The 18,956-nt window shown below is 42.6% G+C and overlaps 1 protein-coding gene across 1 annotated transcript in view; it reads right to left on the reverse strand.

The window, feature by feature from the left end:
• The window catches only part of PARP14 (poly(ADP-ribose) polymerase family member 14), a 50,070-nt gene extending 31,638 nt beyond the window's left edge, over nucleotides 1-18,432 (reverse strand). Inside the window, exons 1-6 of the mRNA XM_054575211.1 lie at nucleotides 18,210-18,432; nucleotides 13,732-13,865; nucleotides 12,721-12,754; nucleotides 8,273-8,467; nucleotides 5,977-6,213; nucleotides 1,318-3,566 (exon numbers count right to left, since the gene is read on the reverse strand). Coding sequence (XP_054431186.1) covers nucleotides 1,318-3,566; nucleotides 5,977-6,213; nucleotides 8,273-8,467; nucleotides 12,721-12,754; nucleotides 13,732-13,865; nucleotides 18,210-18,396 — 3,036 coding nt within the window. The 5' untranslated portion in view covers nucleotides 18,397-18,432. The remainder of the gene's footprint in view (nucleotides 1-1,317; nucleotides 3,567-5,976; nucleotides 6,214-8,272; nucleotides 8,468-12,720; nucleotides 12,755-13,731; nucleotides 13,866-18,209) is intronic.
• Nucleotides 18,433-18,956: the final 524 nt, after the last annotated feature.

The following is an 18,956-nucleotide window of genomic DNA, read 5'->3' on the forward strand; positions in this document are numbered from 1 at the left end:
ATTCCAATCCTGGCTCTACCATTTGTTAGCTGTGGGACTTTGGCAAATTACTTAACCCCTCTAAGTCTCATTCCTTCATCTGTTTGAGAAGAATAATTATCCTGGAATCTGCCTCATGGCACTGAATGAGAAAATACAAGCCAAGCACTTAGCACAGTGCCTTGCACATAGTAAATAATCAATGTTAGCTATTTTTTTTTTATCCTCACCCGCGGACATTTTTTTCATCGCTTTTAGAGAAAGGAAGAGAGAGAGGAGAAGAGAAGGGAGGGGAGGGATGGGAGGAAAGAAACATCCATGTGAGAGAGAAACATTGATTAGTTGCTTCCCGTGCATGTCCTGGCTGGGGGTTAAACCCGCGACCTAGGTGTGAGCCCTGACGTGGAACTGAACCCAAAACCTTTCGGTGTAGGAGAGTGAGTCTCACTGGCCAGGACAGCTATTGTTCTTGTAATTATTATTTAAGCTTAAGGAGAATGACCCACAAAATGGAAAAAATATTTGCAAATCATATGTCAGCTAAGGGACCTGTATCCAAAATATATAAGGAACTTTTAAAATTCAGTAATGAAAAGATCACCCAATTTAAAAGTGGGCAAAGGACCTGATTAGATATTTATCCAAAGAAGATAGGCTGATGGCCTTCCCTAAGAATCCCTTCCCTGGGCCTGCCCACAACCCCCTAGAGCTGCTGCTCCTATCACATCGAGCCCGTGTTGAAAAGGCCGTTAAATACATTTTTTTAAAAAACACATCACCCTCTGGCATACCCATAAGGATTGTCCCCACATAGTACGCAGACCCTTCCCAGGTCCAGCCTCTACTTCCCTTCCCAAATTCTCTTACTGGTGTTGGGTGCTGATGGTCCTGCAGACTCAGGCCTCCCTACTCAATCTGGTTCAGCCTCATTGACAAGATTCCTTTCTTGTGTCCCCACTCTGCGCTCTAATTTTTCTGTATCTGCTATCAGTAAATTTGTTAGGAAATTAACCTTAGATTTGCTATAATATGACAGGTGTGAAGGCACTGAATAAGTAGAGAGAGCCTTTTAACTGTAAGCTATTACCATGGATTTTCATATTTACTGGAAACCTAGCGATCTGCATACACTGCCAGTTCCCACACAAAACTAGCCAATCTCTATCAGTAAATGCTGTGGCGAAGTAGCCCAATTTTCTAAGGAAACCCGTGTCCAGGCCGGGATGGAGGGCACGGGACTCTCTCCCTTAATTCTCCCCTGATCCTAATCTTCCTTTGGCAACAGACTCCCTGGAGTCGCAGCACCTCGGTGGGCGCTCTGTAACGGGGGACACTAACCGTAGCATTCTGCACCTCTTCTTTCACCAGCAGGATCCTCAGGCCGCCTGGGCACAACAGCATCGGTCTCCTTCCGTCATCTTTTCTCAGGGCTGGCTGGACCGCGGCCGGTAAACTGGGCTGGGAGGTAGTACCAGGCATGGTGTTTTTAAATACAGTTTGCACCGCTTTGGCAAAGGCCTCAACAGTCTTCTCAGATGTATCCACAAGGTAAATCTCTTTCAAGGTGTGTCCATCCCAGTTATACTGGTAGGTTTCTTTGACTGCCAAAACAATGGTCTCCACACACTGAGATAAGGGAAAGCCAAATTCTCCAGAACTAATGGCAGGGATGGCTATGGATCGGTACTGGAGTTTTTCGGCCAAATGGAGGCTTTTCTTCACAGCTTTCCTTAACTGGAGCGCACACCCCAGGGCATCATCCCTCTTCCACCTGGGTCCGACTGCGTGGATGACCTGGCGATACGGGAGCTTTCCTGCTTTTGAGACAGTGGCATGGCCAGGTGGGATCATGCCTTTTTTCTTCACTATCTGATCACAGTCTGCCTGGAGCTCGGGGCCAGCTGCTTTGGAAAGGGCAGCGGCAAGGCCCCCATTGTGCCGGAGGTCCTCATTTGCCGCATTCACCACCACTTCAACAGGAAACTGTGTCAGGTTGCCTTGCTGTACCATCAGAGAGACTCCGGGGGCCAAAACTGTCCGAGATAAGCACTTCTGCCCATCAGCGCCACCTCCCTCCCTTTCTTTATTCTGCAGTAGTTCCACAAAACAGCCAAGTAACCGTACCTCACGTCTATAATACCATGGACTATCCAGGAATAACTGGCTGGCTCCTGGCTTATCAATACAGACGCTTTTAACACAAACTGAATCCCTGGCCTCCTTGAGGATGTCCATTCCCTCCAGGACTTCGGCCTTTGAGCCTGTGAGTAAAATGCCTTTTGGTTCTCTCCCAGGATTGAAATCCACCTGAACATTTATCTTCTTTAGCTTCATCTTTTGTAAGAACAGCTTCTTCTCTGCCTTTAAATAATCAATAACTAAGGGAGAATTTATTGCTAAAAATCTCTCTATTTTCATGTTTTTTCCCACAAAGTCAGAAAGGATGCTGTAGATCTCATGTACTTCTTTCACACAGCCTGCAATAATGACCTCAGGTGTGGTTTCTGAAGTTAAGTCACTGATTATTACAGTCTTTGAAGAGGAATTATGTTTCTTAAGCAAATTGCTAGTGATCATTTTCCACTTCTTACCATTAAGAACTTCCCTGTCTTCAATGTCTATGCACTTATAACATAAGGCACTGCCCATTTGCTTTTCAGCTTCTAGCAGGACTTCAGAAGAATAGCTGGTTAAGAGAACACTTGTATCCTCTAGCTCATAAACTGCAAGGATTTTCTGTGCTATGAAAAAAGACTTAGAGAATTCTGCACAGCTGACCTGCTGCAAAAACTGGAAAACCTCATGGGGAAGCTGAATGCGTTTCTGAGCCATGGTGTACACCTTTTCCTGGATTTCACACTTTACTTTATACACATCTACACCGAGTCCCTTAAAGCACATGTGTTGAGTGGCTTCATCATAAAAAATCTCCAGCTCTGGGTACTCTGTGTGGAGGCGCTCCTTAACACCGCTGCAGAGCAAAAGAGAATACTTTGCTGGAGAAATGGCCACTTTTTCCTTCAGACTTTGCTCTTCTCTTTTAATTTTTTGAATGGTGTTTTCTATTAATTCCTTGATTTGTGGCTCAATGTTTTGCACATCCTCTGATTTCCCTGCTAAAGTTACAGTCTCCGTAATTGTATTAAACTCAATCAAAAGTCTTTCATCTTCTATATCGTTTTTTATGGTGTCCCACACTACTGGGTCCACTTTAAACGGGGTAACTTTATATCTAGACCTGATGCCACAGAACACTGTGGAAGCATCTTTCTTCCAGTTCTTGATTCCTTTTCTTCCTTGTTTGACTAAGGTGGCTGCAGGTCGGACGGTAACTTCACCATTGAGTTGGGACCATGTTAGCTCACAGTGGCAACCTCTCACTTCTTCATTTATCTCCTCAATCAAGTGATTCTTTTTGTGTAAGAACTTCCATAAAGAAGGATCCAAAGGTTCTCTAAATGGTGCTGGAAGCTTGATCAGAGGCTTCTCCTTTCCATACAAAGCTGTGCCCAAAGATGTATAGTATGGAAACACAGAGAGCGGCATATTATTGAAATCAAGTTTCTTGGTCATGATGGTGTCTAACACTTAAAAGGAAAGAAATGAAATAAAGTAATCCCAGAGTAATAGGTTTCAAATGAAAACAAACAAATAAACAAAAATCTTTCCTATTCTAGAGGGAGGGGAAATCCTAATGTTTGTAGAACTGTGATGTTGCAACATGGTGTTAAAAAGCAGTTACTCTCAAAGTGCTCACATATAAATGATACATATTAACACTGCATAGGTATCCCTTGTTTAATGAGATAATTACTTTCCAGCTAAGATCATTCTATGTCGAAATTCTGTTACATAAATTCTATTTTTTGTTTTTCTGACAACACTGACAGATCACCACCAGGTTAAGAAATAGATATAACTTTGGTCACAAGCATGGGGATAATGCTTGCCTCGATGTAAAGAATATTTTGGCATTCAAAGCGAAGCTTGTGTAAGAATCATGCTATTTGCTGTTTCTTGTACTTCTCACAATTTTAGGCTTCACAGGTGACTTAGATTCCATTAATACTTCTCAGGGGAGGAGCATACTAATTATTATCATAGCTTACCATGTGTCAGACACTAGTCTAAGTACTTTACACATGTTTAATTAATTTAATCTTCACCACAACCATTTGAGGTAGAGATACTATTATTATAATCACTATTTACAAATGATAAAACTTAGACTGGTAAAGATTACATAACTTGAACAGGGGTCATGTACTGTAAATATCTAAGATTCAGGCCAGTATCTGACCCCAAAGCCCATGCTCTCACCCTTCGACCAGGGATCCAAACCAAGGTCATCCTCAGAGTCATCAAAGAGCTCAGCCCGGAGACTGACTCGCCTCCCCCGTCCCTGCTACAATCCACCTCCTGCCACTTTTACTGGGACAGTACCTAGTTACACTAAGAGTGCAACCTTTGTCAAATTATTTGATCTTTCTGTCCCTAAGTTTCTTCATTCATTGGCCTTTTATTCTTTGACACTCCCTTCCCCCCGCCCCCTGCCCCGCCCATCACCACACTGTGTCCATGTCCATGAGTCCTTTTTCCTTTTTGCTTGATCCCTCCACCCCCTCAGCTGTCATACTGCTCTCTATCTATAAAATAAGGATTACAATAATAGCAATGCCTAGACAGCAATGTCTATAAATGCACTTTGTAGCACACTGCAGAGCTGCAAATATCCAGAGAAAGGGAAAGTCATTGTATCTCAGACCCTGGAGTACAGGGAATGAGTGAGGGTAGAGGAGAAGGCATGGCCAACATAGCAGATGAAGCAAAAAAGTCAGGTGAAATGGAACGTTTTAGAGGGCCCTACTATGCCCAGGTGTAGCTCTGGTATGAAATAAATCTTAATCAAATAGTTCCTATTTTTAGTAGTACACATGTAACTAGACATCCTGAGGACATATGCAACTGCCCCATGCCCTCCAAATGTTCAAAAGTCCCAAAGTTGTCGACTCCCACTATTAGCTGGGAGTTAACTTCTAGAATAGACAGTTTTGTGTGGCTCTCTACCTGACGCCAAGATTAGGCTGAGGGAGATTTTTAAAAAGCGACAGAAATTCCTCTTTTGCTCCTGTGCCCAAGGAACACTAGGTCTTTCATTCCCTTTTAATCTAAACCATACCCTCACCCTATTTTCTCCAATTTAAAAAAGCTGAACAGAGTTTCCTCCAAGTACCCTACGAAACAATTTATTGTAAGTGGGTGGCATATCACCTGATTCTGTCTCATGCTCCCCCAGTTAATACCAAGCACAATGTTCCTTCTTTTTCTAGCAAGTCTAACAAGGAGTAATTCTTACTTCTCAGCCTTAACCTCTAAACATCAATTGAATCCCCAAGCTGACTTTGCACATGCCTCAGAGAACTGGCAGTCTATGTCTACAAAACCCTCAGAAGCATTTGCTTAAGGTTCAACTGGGCACGGTCTTCTCAGGGTCCCAGCAAAGAGCAATGCAGCAGGCATCCACTGATCATATGAAATCACCCCTATTAATTTCTGAATGATGACACTGATGAGGTGAGAGAGGAAGTAGTGACACTCTCTAGGAGCTGTATGTGTTTCTATTTCTTTACCTAACCTTGTGGAAATGAATTTAAGAATTTCTACCAAGTGTATAGCTAAAACATATCTCTTTTTTAATACAATATTTCCAGGATTTTAAGAATTATATATTTTTTAATTCATCATAGTTAGAAACTCATGAGAAAATCTCTTTATATCTTTCAAAAACCTGACATTACTTCTCTAAAGTTTGAATCACTGGACACATTAAGCATCATATGCCAGATGAACAAGATTCCTAATTGGATTACCAATGAAATATATCAATGAGAAATATTAATAAAATACATCAGAATTCAACTGATAACTGTTAAGGTCTGCTAACATAGTTTAAGTTATGCTCAGTAAGGTTTACAAAATCAGGCTGGTAGAAATTACCTTTTCTGTCGAAAAATTCAATCAGTGCTGAACTCTCTTCGGGAAAATATTCAACATTGACAACTCTTCCCCCTCCATTTTGAGGATTTTCAAAAAAACATTTCAAATTATAGTTGTCAATCCCAGGCGGCAGGTTTTCGACCCTGATCTTTTTTGTCACTTCCAGAAGTCTTGGAGAAAGCTGAAGCTGTTTCACCAACGGGTGCATGGCACAATCATCAACAAATTTAACAGGATCTTCAAACCAAAATCAATCAATTAGAAAATTATGATTCTATCTTTATATTATATAGAAAAAACTGTCCAAATATTAACTGAGGGAAGGCAATATTAACTAAAGGGAAGAGCTAAGCACTCACTGTTTAGATGCAAGTTTTCAACTCCTAAATGAGAAAGCACGTGCATAAAATTCCCAGTCTCTGAACAACATTCATCTTACCAGGATCACTGCACCTGAGCTGTGTCCCTACCTCCGTCCACAGCCCTCTCCAACCCTCCTTGACACAGCTACCTGAGTACGTTCTCTACCACACGAATCTCATTTCACCCCTTTATCCAGTCCTTCAAAGGCTCCCCATTACCCGAAGGCATGAGTTCACACCCTTTAGCTAGGCTTGCAATGCCCTTTGCTATTTGACTCCAAACTAACTTCCAAATATCACCTCTGGTTATTCCCTGCCATTCATTTTGTTTTCCACATTGCCACAGAAACCACTCATTATTTTGAAAAGCCATGCTCTTTTGCCTTTGTATATATAATTTCCTGTGTCTGAAATGCCCTTCTCCAATTTTTTATTTTGGTCCTATTTCTCCTTTGGGACTTGGCCCAATTTTCTCTTTCAAATAAATAAATATTGATGATGGGCCCATCATGGTGAAACATTTCAGGCAGAGGAAACAGCAGGGGCAAGAAGTATATTTGAGACCTGACAGACTGGTACAGCTGGAGTCTGAACTTCACTGAAGGGAGTAGGCAGGGCAAAGCCAAGCTCCCTTGTTCAGGTGCCCTTTCCTCCCATTCCCCACCGCCTGCTGTTCATAGCCCAGGGAGGCAGCTTCTCCTCTTCATCCTCATTACTCATTTATGTGTGGGTTTCCTCCCTGCCCCCTATCAGCTCCTCAAGAGCAGGGACCAAGAATTATTCATCTCTGTACCCACAGCACCTGGAGAATTCAAGAATTTCAATCAGTGAATAAAAGCAAGTCCGTTTAGTTTTCCCTTTATAAGAAATCATCATAAATTTGAAAATAAGAATAGCTCCCTGCATTGATTCTTTACCATGTTTCCGGCACTATGTTAAGAGCTTTTCAACATTATTTCATTTAATCTTCACAGAAACTGTATCAGGTACAAATTATTATCCTCATGTTAGAGGTGAGGAAAGTAAAGCACACATAGGATAGTAACTTGGCCAATCTCAAATAAGTAGCTGAATGATGAGGCTAGAATTCTGACTTTATGACCTGTGCTCTTAATTAACCAATTGACTGCCATAGCTCTGGCATAGTGAGACTTGGAATTGGAAAATTTCCTTATATTTTCTGGAGATGGCTCTTCCAACCCACAACTTCCTCCCCCAGACCTCAAAGAGCACTCATTTTCTGCATCACGTGCATTTACTCTCGCTGCATATGTGGATGACCATGAAAGTACGAAGAAGATACATGGTAAAGGGGATACAACAGCAGGCTGTACAGAGGTATGCAGCTGGGTTCACATCCAGTTCATCCACTTATTAGCATCTCTACACCTCTGTCTCCTCAAGTGTAATGACAGATAATAGTAATAGTCTCAAAATGTTGTTGAAAGGAACAAATCAATCAATACACGTAAAAAGCTCAGCATAGTACCTGACTTACAGTAACACTATGTAAGTGTTTGCTATTATTATTTTTTTACTTTCAAGTCCAGTTTGGTAACACCAATATTTACTTCTCATAATGAGGTAACACATGTGAAAATGCTGACTCATGCAATCACTTTAGTAACCTTGGACTTTTAATAACCTTCGATTTCTTTTTGGGTGTGCTGTTTCTCTCTCTTTCCCTGTGTCTCTGTCTCTCTCAAAAACACACACAACTCATATAATAAAGTTTAATTCATTAAACTTGCCAGAATTTGGATCCAAAGCAAAATTGTTTCTCTTTCGAATAAAAAAGGATCTATATTAACCTGGAATCCTCTTACTAGCTACTAAAAAGAGTCAAACTTCCAGAAACATGCCATTAGCTAGATGTCCCAAATTCCAAAAGTGTGGTGCAAAGAAAACTGAAAATGAGCATCACTTAATCTTACCTATATATTTTTGGAAGGTAACTACGGCAACTTCAAAGTCTCTGATTACTTCCACTTGAAAACCATCACTGGACAGGTCACTTATGTTCTCCACCAACAAGATTAACATGATGTCAGTCACATTTTCTTTGATATTTTCAAAGGCAATCAAAGAGGGAATATTTTCACATTCTCTTGGGATATCTTCTGACACATCTGATTTTAGGGATACAAAAGTGGTCAAATGTTATGATTATCTACCATGGTCTTAGCAAAGTAAATTACCATAAGACGATGTCCTCTTTCCTTTCCAACCTCTTAGCTAACTCAAGTAAAAAGAGATCTTAGATACTTTTTGCTTACTTTAATTATGAAATGATAATGATGTTCAATTTTATTACACCTGTTTCTGCATACATATACATAGCACCATACTGTAATTATTGAAGTCAGTTTCTCAAAAGCGAGAAACAATCCTGGTCAGGTGGTTTAGTGGTTGGAGCATCATCCCATATACCTAAAGGATGTAGTTTTGACTCCCTGTTAGGGTACATACAGAGATTGAGGATTTGATCCCCAGTCAGGGCATGTACAGGAGGGAACAGATCAATCTCTCTCTCTCTCTCTCTCTCTCCCCCCCGCCTTTTCTCTCTCCCAATAAATTTATCCTTGGGTAAGGATTCAAAAAAAGCAAGGAAAATGTTTATGTATCCTTATATTGCTAGCACATGGTATATGTTTGAAGCTCAATAAGTGTTTGCTGAATTGGAGATTTAGTTCTTGGACCACTGAGGGAGAGCAAGACTATCTGATGATGCTAAACATGAGGATCATCTATGCTCTGAAAAACAATAACTTCCCATCTCTGAAGAGAAAAATAGATACTTCACTGAATGACAAAGGAATACAGAGAAGGTAAAATGGCCTGGAGATATATGTATACATCAAATTCATTGATTAGTAGTCACCCCAGCCAGCTTGTTCCTCCCCATTGTTGACCATAAGTGAATTACACATATGCATAAAGTCAGTCTCACTCAATGCTTGCCCAGTGCAGTGACACATGATGGGTACAATATGATCTTTAGACCTCCTTTGAGCAACTATTCAACTGGAGTCCTTATTATGTTTAAGGTGCTGGATATGTGAAGAGGGGTGCATACAAAAAACATTGGTAAGGACTTACAGATTTTCTAACAGAGGTATTCAAGACAAATGAGAAAGGGAACTGACATTTGTAAATGTTTATTATGGCAGATGCCATGCGCTCATCAAATCCATTTTGTTTCCTTTCTAGGAAACATTGCCCAGACTTCCTACAGTTAAATTGCCATGGTAGAGTTCATGTGCCTAATGGAATACAGGTGGAAGTGGTGAATTCCACTTCCAAGGAGAGCCAATACAAGTCTCCTTCATATGGATCTCCCCTCTCCCTTGCAGTGACGTTAGAGGCCACATATCAAGATAATGGTATCGAAAGACAGAGGGAGCCTGGATTCCCAAATGGCTGTGTGAAGAGATCTAGATTCCACCCACCACACTAGCTGCCAACTACGGTGATCTGGGGCATTGTCTGTTACAGCAGTTAGGTCACCCCAACAAACATCCCTGCTGTGTGCTGGATTTGGCACCACACTCACTGATGCTAAATAAAAAATAACATAAAAATTCAATAGCAGCATAAACTATTATTCGATGGGGGCAGGTATGAGGAACCAGAATGAGTACTGCCTGGGAGTGAGGCTGTAGAGTTCAACCCGACTCTGCCACTCTTTAGCCATGTGACTTGGGGCATGCCTCTTAATTATAAAATGAGAGTATTTGACTAAGTGAATGGTAAGAGCCTTTCCAGCAATATAGTTTTATCACCCCATGATTATTAGAAGCTTTGTCACAAGAAAAGCTTGGTTAACTGCCAAATAAAGAACACCAACAATCAAGCCAGGATTCCAGAAAGAGACAAAGGGATTGGGCCGACTTGTAAAGGCTTAAGAGAAGATGAGAAAGCTGAGTAGATCTTGAAGGGTAGGTAGAATTTAGGTAGAGAAATGCAGAGTAGAGAGGCTTATGAGCAACAGAAGTACAGGCAGAGTGCCGTGATTGTGCTAAACCATTTAGGAAATGGTGATCTGACTGATGAAGCTCAAGGAGCTCTCGTATACAGCGATGTAAGAAATGAGGCCAGGAAAGTCAGCTTCATCCAGAACATGGTCTTGACTTTATCTTGCAATTGGTGGTAAGGGTGAGTCAGATAAAGCTTCTGTGAAGATGACCAGATATCCAGCAACTCAAAGGACTGGTCTGATTTAAGGAGAGGACATCAGATAGAGAGAGACCAAGCAGGGTACTCCTGCCATTCTGGATCTGTGACGCAATAATGGTGGCCTGGGGTGAGGGAAGAATGGATGAGGAACACTTTTGAAAAAATTGATGTCTCTGTGACCAACATATGTGAAAGCTTTTCACATATTCTAGTCTTTTCTTTTAAAAGGTGATGAGCCTTTTAAAAATGTGGCTAGCTGATTGACCTTTCCCTGATCTGTCCACTGACTATAGATCTTTAACTTGAAGCTCGGGGTTTCAGGCCTGCCTAGTGCATCCATGATGCAGTGTCCTCTGCTCTCCTCATCCCTGAGATATGGGATCTATTAGGTAACCACCCTCCATCCCCATTTTGCTCAGTTCTGAAAACTGTCTACATCAGTCCAATTAAGTTCAAGAGTTCTAGACTTAGAGCGATTGTCAGAACTCAGTATAGAACAACCATTCAACAAAAGACCTCCTCTGCCATCTCTTAAAGGGGCCAACTTAAGTATCTAGTTGAAGACAATCCAATGTTTTGGCTGGTTAGAGTCTGGGTCAAGTAAAAACAAGCTAATAAATGGGTCTAAAATTTCCAGGACAAGGAGAAGTCTATTGGTAGAGCGGGGCTGGATGACTCTCCCTGAGAACACATACACCTGGGATCTTAAGTGAATCTGAAGCAGTGTTAACAAATCAGTACAGACAGAGTTTAGGTAAAAACTATGAAACCATAAGAAGCACAGACTTGATTATACTCTTAATGTGGGAATTGGTACAGATATAAAAGTACAAATATAACACCACTTCCTGGTCTAAAACCGAACTCGAGGCTACAACATATAAGTTACCTTCCAAGAAACAGATAAGGATTTAGGGGGTTGCAATGAACAAGAGGAGCTGGGTGAGCTAGTCTGATATCTGAAAAATGGAAAGCAGGAATTACTCTAAAGAGACAAAAAAAAAAAAAAAAAATCCTCTCTCAGCCCTGACCGGTGGCTCAATTGGTTGGAGCATTATCCTATACACCAAAAAGCTGCAGGATCAATTCCCAGTCAAGGCACATACCTAGGTTGCAAGTTCAATCCCCAGTTAGGATGCGTATAGGAGGCAACTGATCAATGTTTCTCTCACATCGATGTTTCTTTTTCTCTCCCTCTCTCCCTTCTTCTCTCTTTAAAAGCATTAAACATATCCCCAGGTAAAGATTTTTTAAAAATCCTATCTCAAGGAATCATGAGCTTCTTAAGGAAACCGTGCATACTAGATTCCCCAGTTTAATCATATGTTCATGTTAGGTAAAAACAATCTATACATCCCTATCCAGTCACTTTACCAAGTAAAGATGGCTCTCATCCTAGTGCCATTTTAAAAACTTAAACGTGTTCTCAAGACAATTTCAACTTGAGAGAAAAATATTTAAACATTTTTTGGAATTTCTTTTCCCTAAAATCTGGATATGAGTATCTCTTTATCTCTCTTGATCAGCCATTCTACATGTTCCTTCACTTCCTCCCCTTTATAACAGCATGCTTAACCACAACAATTGGTCACTTCTTTAGTAAATGTCAGGTGTTATATAGGCCAAAGCCCAGACACTAGTTAGGCAACAGAGTCCACAACAGCTACTAGGTTTCAGGCTCTTTCTTACAGCAGATGGGACAAGAAGAGCCACTGCTGGTCTGGAGGGCTGTACCCACATCTTGCGCCCCCCTACTCTGAAGCCTTCATCCACAGAGGACACATACCTTCCTGCTGTGACTCCAGAGGACTCCACTTTCCACACCCAGTGCTCAGAAACTGACTTAGCCACACACAGAACCCACTGATGTGTCATGTCCTTGCTTCTCAATGGCACCGTGGGTGCAAGTGGCCTCTGAAGGTTGGTTCATCACCACCTCCCAGGCACCTCTTTGCCCATGTCTCCCAGTCCCCATAGAGACTTGTTCCCATCCTTCTGATCTGAGCTCTTAAAGTTCAAGTGGCACCCCATGTCCACCCCCTGTACAGCTGGCTGAGAGTATGAAGATGATGCAGCCCAAGGCACCTACACGTTGAGAAAACCCTGCCTTGTAGGGCAAAGAAGATAAGGATGATATCTACCTCTGCCATCTTTAATAAAAGCAAAGCTGCCTTGCAAAGGCCTGTCATCTCTACTGAGACCTTACCTGGTTCTTGGGCATCGTCTTTGGTCTTGGATTCCTGAAATCGAAACAATAAAGAGGAATTAATAAATTAGTAATAATTTATTTTTTTAATCCTCACCCGAGAATGTATTTATTGGTTTTAGAGAAAGAGGAAGGGAGAAAGAGAGAGAACATCGACGTGAGAGAGAAGCATTGATTGGTTATCTTGCATACATGCCCCCATCAGGGATCAAACTGTGGTAGATAAATGTAACATCTTGACCTCTTTTGTATCCTTAAAATCAGACACTCCAACTAACTGAACCACCTGGCCAGAGCTACTAATAGTTTCTTTACATTAAGAAAATGTGCAGGAGACTGGCCTAGAGGTGTAGGGTCAATAGAAATGATAGTAAAAAGGTCTGGCAATGATGCTTTTGAATGCACTCCATGTGTCACGGCACATCCAGTTACTCAGCATAAAAATCATAAGTAAAAATGAGTCACAAATAACAGAAGCCCCAATGAACACCAAGTGTCCAGGGTATGGGGTAAGACCTACATTTTTTTCTCTATTTTACATTTATTGAGTGTTTCCTATGAATAAACACTGTGCTATTTGTTTTTCAGAGGTTGTCTCATCTAATCCTCACAACAATCCCACAAGATAGACACTATTACTACAGCATTTTAGGAAATACTTAGCACATGCAGTATGGATCACTATCCCTTCAAAACAATGTAAAAATAAATATAGCAGGTTCCAGGTTAAGAGCACTCAGGACAAACAGACCCAACATTTTACATCTCATACCACCCTGATTATAACCCCCAAATCTTGACTTTTCCCAAATCAAACAAAAAGTGTCTGAAATCAAACAGAAAATGTCCCTCTTTCATTATTCCATACCTATTCCACCACATCTGTAAGTTGCATTTCTCACTCCAGTTTGATTTATACTTTTCATTCCACTAGGTTTTCCTCATTGTGCTTCCCATCCCACATACCTTGGAAGAACACTCTACTTCCCTCTCACTCACTCTTTTACTTACCTTTGTTGGAATTTCCCCCTCAGATACATCATGAACTTCATCTGGGGCTGGGGGCAGCTGGACAGTTAACTTAAATGTTCCTTTTCCTGGCCACACTAACTCGTGGTTCTTGCTCTCCAGAACTTTCTGCCGAACTGAAATATCAGAAAAGAAGAAAAGGTGGAGGTGGAGGTGGAGGAGGAGGAGAAGAAGGAAGAGGAAGAAGAAGAAGGAAGAGGAGGAGGAGGAGGACGAGGAAGTCAGAGTTAATTGTCAATCAATCTTTATTCACAAAATTATTTCATGATTTCCACAGGCTTTGTCGTCATCAATCAAGAGAGGCCTTGTGTGGTGAAAAAAGGAAAAGTTTAGCAAGCAGACATGGATTTGAGTTCTATCTTTAAACTTATTTTTTAACCTTAGGCATGTTCCAAAGCCTCTGTATTCTTGTATATTAATAAATAATTACCAGTAATAAAGGTGGTGTTACGTGGATTAAATTGAAGCAACACTATAAAGAATTTAGCAGAGTACCTAGTACTCAGTATGCACTCAGAAAGGGAGCAATATTCATTGTGTAGTAAGTAAAAGGAAGTAATTAGAAGACTGGGTGCTGGGGCAAGGCATGAGAGGAGTCTTGTTTTAAGAAGGTGACTCAGGTAATCAGGAGCAGAATGGCCAGGCGACTACTTCATAAGCTAGTCCAATCCATTTTTTAACTCATGAAGATAAGAGCCTCACATCTGATAGTAAAAGGAGAAGAAGAGAAGTGATGAAGAGATTTTAAAAAAATAATAGCACATCAGGCAGCTGGGAGGTAGTAAAAAAAAGGGGGCAATAGACATAAGCATTCAGGAAATCTGGATTTAAATCCCAATTTGGCCACAAACTAGACAGTGACACTGAGAAGATACCTTAGCTTCCCATAAAGTTGTTTCCTCACGCAAACGAGGGTCTGTGAATGAATTTTCTAATATCCATAAGAGCTATGCAAATGTAAGTTTTAATTATGAGAAAGAGCAGCCAGAGAGAGAAAGGGAAAGCCCATGTCGGGGGAGACTGTGGAGGACAGGGAATGAGTTTCGACAAGGAGGTGTGCTCGGCACAGCCAGATGGTACAAAAATGTCCGGGTGAAGGAGAACCTTTGAGGGGGCCCTACTGCTCACAGGTGTGGCTCTGCCAGGACTGCTGGGATACTATGTTGTATTCTGATAAGGTTGGTCTGATGAAGCCAAGGATATAGGTAGGAATCTTCAAAAGGAAGGGCTCGAATAGCTTTTCCACCTCAACATTCATGAAGAGGGAGGAGAAATGAGGTGGAATGATGTTCCACCTCAACATTCATGAAGAGGGAGGAGAAAAAAGTTAACTGGATGCCAACTGGATGAAAGAGACCCCCAGAAACAAAATGAAAAGAAATGCCGGACCCTAATTCACTCTTTATGGGAGGGCAGATGTCTTCACACAGACTCCTTATGGGCTGGCTGCCCTAAGCTTGATTGAGGCCTGGATAAGACCCCTGAAGCCAGAGAGGAAGCTAAGTTTTCTAAGTCATGCACCTCTGTGATGCTTCTACTTTATTATTCCCTAGACTTTCTCCATCGGGGCATTTAAATGTGCCAGCCTGTTCTCTGTGCAACATATATAGGCACAACTACTTCAAGAGTGGGGAAGGTAACAAGATCAGTAAGTGCTCCCCGACCAAGCAGAAGTGAATCTGGGAGGGAAAAAAAAGACCTGAAACTCTGATGCCCAGCCATGCTTACCCGTGTGATCCATGTCCCTTCTGCACTAACCTCAAACCCTCCACATTTACTTTTGTTTAAAGAGAAGATAGGTTTCCTTACCCCAAAGAGACTGATGATAATCAGGAGGCAAATTATGACCAGGGAGGATGATAAACGTACACATCTGAAACAGGGTTTAAAAATCTTCCAAGTCGATTTACACTCAACTTTTCAGAAATTCAGTGAACTATGTAAAAGTAAGATATAGCTTCTAAGTAGTGCTCCGCTTAGTGTGTGCTCTAGGATAATTTCTACAGAGAAATGCTGGTGGGCTCATTCTTATTATGTGAATCACAGGACTACAGCCATATCATACAATGAGCCTGCACCTGCTGAGGCCGCTGCTGGTGTGGAGGGGGCGGGTATCCCTGTAAGAGATCTGCCCTAGGACTGCTAGGTCAGGTCCTTCACTGGCAATTTGCTGCTGAGAAATCTATTCTTCTGATAGGAAACCGAAACTGACTGGGACTTTCCCCTTCCCAAGAACCTTGACCATATAAGTCCTTGAGTACACTAAGTTTTGAGTTGTCTGTGCTGGAGGTATCACAAAGGAACATTGGAGCAGCCTGGGGGCGGAGGAAGGGAATTATAGGTAGAATATGTGAAGGAAGAAGCCTCACAGGAGACTGAAACTAGTTCTGCTTTGAGCGCTAGAACAGAATGTTGTTATCATCACAAAATTATATTTTGCACTGATTGCATTTTTATGCTGTTTGTATTTTCTGTAACTGTCTCCCTTTTTGTTCATTCAGCGTCAACACCAGGCAACTGGCATCTTAAACTTTAGTGCGTTGGAGTCACCTTGGGTGCTGGTTCAAAGTGCCGATTCCTTCTCACCCGCACACACTCAGGGTTCCTGAGTCTATTGGGGACAGAGCTGGGCTGTGTCTGTTTAACCTGTGGTGAGTTGGATGCAGGGGGCCAGTGGCCCCAATTTGAGAGCTGCTCCTGAGGGTAATGGGATGCTAAAGAAGAAAGAAGCGTCCCTAAGGGCCAGACCCATGGTCATGTTAACAGCTGTAATCAAAGTGGTAACATCCCCTGAGAAAATGACTTACATCTCATGGTTGCCTTTCTGAGCGTTCCTTGGTGAAATTAACTCTTGGAAAACTTTGTACTTTGTTTTCTTAAGGTTCTGAGCCAAGTGGGTCTCCTGCCCCACTGCCCACCTCACTTCCTTCACACTTATCTGTGTACTCCTTTCCTCTTGGGGTTTCATCTTTTATTTCTGGATCTTTGCCTAAGCTTTCCAATTGCTCTCATGGTCTTGTAAGCCTCCTTGCCTCTCCTCTGGCCCAAAAGATTCTCAAATCCTGCAACAGGAAAGCAGGACCCAAGGTTGTCCACATCCTTTCCTATGAGATTTCTATGGAAAAAATGCATGCTCTGGGAGCAGGTGGTCACGTTGCTCCCAGTGCAGGACCTGGTGGAGATCTTAAGCAAGCAGATGTTTGGTAGGTATTTGTCCTCCCCCCTTTTCTTAAACAACAACAGCGAGAGAGGGAGGAGAGGAGAACTCAGCTGCTCAACTTCCTGTGAGGAGGGAATTTCCCCCTCAAAAGCTCAAAACTCCCAACCTTGGTCAACCCAGTCTGACGGCCACCCTTGAAACCAAGGGACAAAGTACCAGACTGCCAACAAAGATACTGTGTTCATCAAGAACAAGCTGTCACCCCCGCCTCCAGTAACTCTCCTTAGTTCACTCAGACAATGTGATTTTAAACAGCATCTCTGCCCCTGTCTCAGTTGACCCCAGAAGCACTGGGAATCTCCACGACCCATGGGGGAAACCATTACCTCTCCTCGCCTTGCTTAGCCCCTTTCTTTCCTCACCTAAAAGTTAACAGAAAGAAAAGGGGCTTTCCCTCTCCTTCCCTCTCAAAAGGAGCACTGGCCATTCCCACAGAGTCAGTTACCAAGTCCAGACCAGCATTTCTTCCACCCCGACACTGACTTCCATCGTTTAAGGACTCACTTGTCCTCGCTCAGAACGCTGCAGGGAACTCCACCGGGGTGTCCAAGCCACCCCTCACGGGCCACGCGCGGCCCAGGACGGCTATGAATGCAGCCCAACACAAAGTCATAAATTTACTTAAAACATTATGAGAGATTTTTGTGATTACGTGTAGCAATGTATTTAATGTGCGACCCAAGACAACTCTTCTTCCAGTGTGGCCCAGAGAGGCCAAAAGGTTGAACGCCCCAGTAAAGGTCTGAGTTTCATGGTGTCTCTCAAAAGAAATCGAAGTATTTTCAACCAAAATTATCTCCCTAAAGTATTCAATATATTTGGACATACTGCCCCTAGAAACTTTCTCTTCACTTGAAATCGTATTCCCATAAACCTTGGGGGTTCTAAAACTGCTGCTTTAATAGGCAGAAGACCAAAAGCTCAACTGATGCAACTCTGCCATTAATATACTTTGTCGCCTTGTAAAATGAGGTCAGTGATTCTGTTCTATACCTCGCGCGGTTCTCCCGCCAGCTCAGGGCAGCACCGCTGAGCACCAGCAAGCGCAGGGCAGGGGAACTGCCAGGACAGCTCCCTCGCTACCCCCCACCCCGGGCCGCGCACCCTTGGCTCATTTTGTAACTCCCCACTGCTGCTGCGGGAGTTAGGCGGATTCTCCCGCTGCGTACCCCAGTCCCAAGTTTCTCCAGCGGGGAGAGAGCGGTTGTCCCCGCTCACATCCGCCCCAGGCGGCCCTCACCGTTCTGCGAGCAGAAGAGCACCAAGAAGCTGGCCGGGTTCTCAGGCTTCGGACGAACCTCACACTCTCCGCCTCCCGATCTCTTCTGGCTCTGGAAGTACATCTGCAACTTGGCGCTCAAGTTCTTCGGCGGCTGGGGGCCCCAGGACCCCTCGACCAGCAGCGGGAAGAAGCCGGGCTCAGCCATCCTCAGCTCTGCAGCCAGCGCTGCCAGTCCCACCGCAACTCTAGAAAGTTAACTTGGCTTCTTTCACTTTCGTTTCTGGGAAATCTCCCTGCACCTAAGTTCTGCTTTTGTAAACAGCAGCCCGGAATCTGATTAATCACCAATCTTCATTTCTATCAGTGGGCCAGAGCAAAGGCATGTGGGCCTAAGCGGGTACCTACGCTCAGGTCTTATTTGCCGCTCACACAAGCCACAGGTGAAATCAGCATCTTTGGGTCCTAAGACTGCATGCCAACAAAATTTTATTTTTGCCGCACCCGTCACTTTACAAGGAAGTAAAATGGCTCATCAAATTGTGATTCCTTAGCATGTTTGGGGCCCATTTGGGAACTTCTTTCTATCAATTAACTGTCAGGATTTTACCTTCTTTCCTTTGTGTGCAGTCTATTCCATGATCTGTTAATTAAATTATATATCTAGAAATGGGGTTGGGAGGGGAGAAGAGTACATTAACAGTTTGTTGTTGTTGTTATTGTTATTGTTGTTGTTACTGCTGTTGTTTAAATCCTCACTCGAAGATA

Source organism: Pteronotus mesoamericanus, unplaced genomic scaffold (genome assembly GCF_021234165.1).
Source record: "Pteronotus mesoamericanus isolate MK-2021 breed Mesoamerican mustached bat unplaced genomic scaffold, CSHL_Meso_final contig_27, whole genome shotgun sequence".
In the NCBI taxonomy this organism is placed as follows: domain Eukaryota; kingdom Metazoa; phylum Chordata; class Mammalia; order Chiroptera; family Mormoopidae; genus Pteronotus; species Pteronotus mesoamericanus.